This window comes from Furipterus horrens, unplaced genomic scaffold (assembly GCF_987537825.1).
Source record: "Furipterus horrens unplaced genomic scaffold, mFurHor1.1.pri manual_scaffold_5, whole genome shotgun sequence".
In the NCBI taxonomy this organism is placed as follows: domain Eukaryota; kingdom Metazoa; phylum Chordata; class Mammalia; order Chiroptera; family Furipteridae; genus Furipterus; species Furipterus horrens.
Window position 1 is genome coordinate 135,502,131 of NW_028327175.1, and position 4,578 is coordinate 135,506,708.

Genomic DNA, 4,578 nt, shown 5'->3' on the forward strand with positions numbered 1-4,578 from the left:
TCCCATCCCCACCCTGGGCGCACCGCGGCTTTCCCCTCCACTCCGGAACCGCAGCCAGTGGCAAAAGCGGGGACAGAGAAAAGGTCCTTTCATGGTACCGTGTTTTAAGAATCAGCACCCCAAAAGACACAAAATGGGTTTTTTAAAGTGTCGTAAATTTTCAAGTCTGGCAGTTTGAGGTACTCCCTGAAATGATCGTCTACTCATGTTCTCCTCCCTCCAAAGTGAATCAGGAACCAATCCTGAAAATGTAAAACAAGTAACTGGGATCATTCTCGTCCTTAGGGCGGGCGGCGATCTCGAGAAGCATGAACTGTGGCCACATGGTCGCCGGGCTGTATGGCCCGGGGAGGCTGCGTGGAACTCTACACGGCGCCTCCAAGGATGGTCACGCCAAATAAGGAGTCCTATTGACTATGAGCTTGGGGTGCGCTCTGTAATGTGCCTTAAATAGGGCCAATGGAGTCCTGTTTTTCAACATCAGGGCCCTTGACCTCAGTTCCCCGCGAAAACATTCGCGATTTTTCGATTCCTCGTCTTCATTAGCTTATTTCCCCGCTTCAAAAGCGTGAGTTCACCAGTCTGAGTAAAGATGCAGCCCTCAGGGGAATCCCTTGTCCTCTCGGCAAAGGCTGGAGAAGTGGCCACTCCGGGGTATTAGCTGCCAGGCACAAGAACCCCGTCGCCAGTTCTGAGCGGTGCCCTCCTTCCTGTCGCGCCAGGGTTGCCGCAAGCCGGGGGCGAAGGGGGCCTGTGTACTGCGGCCGTCAGAGGCCTCAGTTGCGGGCGCTGGGGAAGCTTTGCGTGTAGCTGCAGCCGTCGTGAATGAAGCCTCCGCACGGCCTCCTTGATGAGGTTTCCCGAGAGCACCAGCTGCTGCAGGAGCCGGTGCGGGTCGTCGTCAACTGTGCGGACTTCCGGCTGGGGCCCGCGACGCTGCTGCAGGCGGCGGGATGCGGCGGCCCCCCGCAGCCATCCTCGCCGGCACGGGCCGGACAGCTGCTTTGGGGCGCCCCGCTTGTCGTTTACCGAAGGCCCATCTAGGCTGGACTGAGGGGGCATTGGGGACACGGCACTGGCGCCTGCGGCGAGCTCGGCCACAAAGTAGGGCGCAGCCCGGCCTCTCACGCGGCCGCGGTCCCCGAGGGCGCAGCGAAGGGCTCCCGGGGGCACTGCGCCCACCGCCTCGGCCGGAGCGGGCGGCAGAACCAGCGGCAGAACCGGGGGCCGGGCCTTGTCCGCCCGCAGTGGCGGCCCGGGGGGTGCGCACGGGGAGGTAGGGCTGTCCTGCGCCGCGTTCAGCTGTAGCGTCTCGCCGATCTGCGCCACCAGCAGGTCCACCTCTCCCGAACCGCCCAGCGTCATTGACTCCCGCTCCAGCAGGAGGAAACTCTTCTCTTCTTCCTCCTCCTCCGCTTCCTCGCCGGCTTCCTCTTCCTCCTCCCTCCGGCACGGCATGGCCCCCGGCCCGGGCACCAGGATCTCTGCGGGCGTCGCGGGCAGCTCTGTGGGCCGGGGCGGGGCCGGGTGCGGTGCGGAGGCCGAAGCCGGGGCCGGGGCCGGGGCTGGGGCCGGGTCTAGGGCAGACGCGGAAGCCGGGGACCGGCTGGCACTCGTGCAGCTCGTTGCAACAGCGGTAGCCGGAATCCTACCGGCTCGGGTTGATTTGTAAACAATGGGTGACGTTGCGGCGGGAACGTACCACCGCGCCGGGGCGGGGGTGCACTATTCTGTTGGGGGACGGGGCGCCGCTGGGCCTGGATCCAGGGTCGAGACTTGCTCCTCTGATCTCCACAATCCTGAATACTGTCTTCTGGGGCGCAATGGGGAGCTGCTCCTCGCTTTCTTAGGCGGGCATGATTGGAATTTCTAACAGATGAACACCGGCATGGACTCTGTTGGTTTCTTCCACACACAACACCTACAACTTACACTTACACGCCCACACACTCCCCCACTCCAAGTGCGTCAACTCATCTGACTTTGGCATTTGCGCTTCTGAGGTTCCGGGTGCCAGCATCTGGGAAGTCGTGACGCAGAGAGTGCGGGAGGATGGAGAGAAGGACTGAGGCTAGGGGAAAAAAGGCTGACGGGAAAGGAAGACGGGGGCCCTGTGGTGCAATGGGGGTTCCAGAGCTGGAATTGGCAAAGAAAGGACACAAATTAATGTTTCTTGATCAGAAGCGTGGGTATGTGGGGACTTGGACTAGGGCTGCCATTACTGTAGAGAACGAGGTTGCTAGTCTTGGAGTGGGGGTGGCTCTGAGCTAGAAAGTTCTTTTGAGAAGAATGCCTCAACTCACTAGGGTAGTAGCCCCTCTGAGAGGGTGACACAACAAGAGAGGAGAATGGTGAGCTGTGTGGGTGGAGAAAAAGGTATGGGCCGGCTTAACCCTTCAAGATATCATGATTGCCGTAATGATTAACCAAGACTTCCTTTTTCAAAGGTGGGAGGGGCAGAAAAAAAATCAGTCCTTTACTGTTGTGTTTTCTGGAGGTTTTAGGTCTTTATTCAGAATCCCAAAACTCCTCAGGCCTGACTTCTAAACATACACTTGCAGATAGACTTTTGGTGGACCAGCCTTTACAAGCCAACCAGGGGAGGGATATTAGCAGGGTGATGAAAATATTCAAAAGTGGATAATGGTGGTGGTTGGACAACTCAGTGAATTTACTAAAAATCCTTGAATATTCACTTAAAATGAGTGAATTTTATATGTAAATCATACCTTAGTAAAGTTCTTTTAAAAATTAGCCACAAAGCATACACATATACACATAAACACAGAATCCAGGTGCTAGGGAGCTACTTTAAAATACTGAACAGGAGAGTAGCATGATTTAGAAAGGAGTGCAGCCGGAAGAGACTGGAGCCTGCAGATCCAGAGAAGCAGAAAGAAGGGTCTTGGCAGGCTAGGGAGGGATAGAAGGGAGGAAACAGGTGGAAAGTTGTAAAAAAAAATAAAGTTGGACTTATTTTTGCCACACATGGAGGGGAAAATATCAGAATAAAGGAAGAGACCGTTTGAAGAAAGCCACTGAATTTTTGGAAATCTTGGAAATACAGTTTTCTACCGGGTGCCATAAAATTTATCACCTCATTTTAGTGGATTCCTTAGTATTTTCTCTATATAAGATCATGTCATCTGTAAATAGAAGTAGTTTTAGTTCTTCCTTCTCAATCTGGATGCCTTTTATTTTTCTTGCCTCATTGCCCAGTCTAGAACCTCTAGAACAATGTTGAATAGGTGAGGGTAGACATCCATGTCTTGTGCCTGCTTTTAGAAAAAAGCATTCAGTCTTTCAGTATTAAGCATGCTGTTGGCTATGAATTTTCATAGATGACCTTGATCAAATTGAGGACATTCCCTTCCATTCCTGGTTTTCTGAGTGGGTTCTTTTTTTATTTTTTCTTTTAATTGTGAAAGTGTCATCCCCTCATTTAAAACCATTGTTCATTTGAGAGTATGGTCAAAGCAGTCATTTATTAGCTAGAATATTCTGAAGCTAATTATTTAAAACTTTCTGATGAAAATAATTACAGCAATTTATAAGTTGTGTTTTTATTCTTTCGTTCAAAATCTATCTGTAAGCCTCATACACTGTGTGGGAATGAAAAATGGTACAACCACTTCAGAAAAAGATCTGGCAGTTTCTTACAAAACTAAACATACACTCATCCTATGATTTGATTCCAATCCTAGATATTTACCTATGAGAAATAAAAACATAGATTTGCATCTAGGCCAACAGGCAGATATCCATAACAGCTTTATTCATAAAAGTCATAAACTGGAAACAACTCAACTGTTTATCAACAGGTAAATGAATAAACTATGGCACATTCATAATAACAGAATACTGTTTAGCAACAGAATGGGTGGAAGTAGTGCTACATGCAATACCATGAATGAATCTCAAAAACAGTACTCTAAGAAAAGGAAGCCAAAGAAAAGAGAGCACATACCATATAATTCTGTTTATATGAAATTCCAGAACAGGAAACATTAATTTATGGTGGGGGAAAAAATCAGAAGAATGATTGCCGTTGGAAAGGGTGGAGTCAGGGCAAGGGTGGAGTTAGGGCAAGAACTGAGTCAGAAGAGGCCTAAGGGAACTTTAGGGGTGGCGGTAATGTTCTATATCTTGATAGCTCCATTTGGGTTTCACAGGTGTATACCTGTGTTAAAACTCATTGCATTTATTGCATGTAAATTTTACATGAAAAGAAAAAACTAAACAAATATTAAATTCTGATTAATAGACATGCTGACGAGTTTAGGAGTGAGGTGTATTAATGTTTTCAATTCTCAAGTGCACAAAAACGAGATGGGTAGAAGAATGAATAAGGCAGGTAGATCTATGATAAAGCATACATAATAAAGTGTTAATGTTATTGTATGACCCAGCAATTCCACTCCTAGGTTCATACCTGAGATAAATGAAAACATATATTCACACAAATTTGTACAGAAATGTTCACAGCAGCATTATTCATAATACAGTTTTCCCTCACTTATCGTGGGTATTACATTCTAGACCCCACTGCGATAGGTGAAAATCCGCGAAGTAGGAACC

At 49.2% G+C, this 4,578-nt stretch overlaps 1 protein-coding gene across 1 annotated transcript; it reads right to left on the reverse strand.

Annotated features, from left to right (window-relative positions):
* Positions 1 to 397: 397 nt before the first annotated feature.
* FRAT1 (FRAT regulator of Wnt signaling pathway 1) lies at positions 398 to 1,631 on the reverse strand. The gene has a single exon (XM_090279232.1). The coding sequence runs from the start codon at positions 1,456 to 1,458 to the stop codon at positions 658 to 660; it is 801 nt and encodes a 266-aa protein (XP_090135358.1). The 5' UTR covers positions 1,459 to 1,631; the 3' UTR covers positions 398 to 657.
* Positions 1,632 to 4,578: the final 2,947 nt, after the last annotated feature.

Coding starts and splice junctions, on each gene's coding strand:
- FRAT1 (XM_090279232.1), bottom strand. CDS start 1,458: ATGCCGTGCCGGAGGGAGGAGGAAGAGGAAGCCGGCGAGGAAGCGGAG.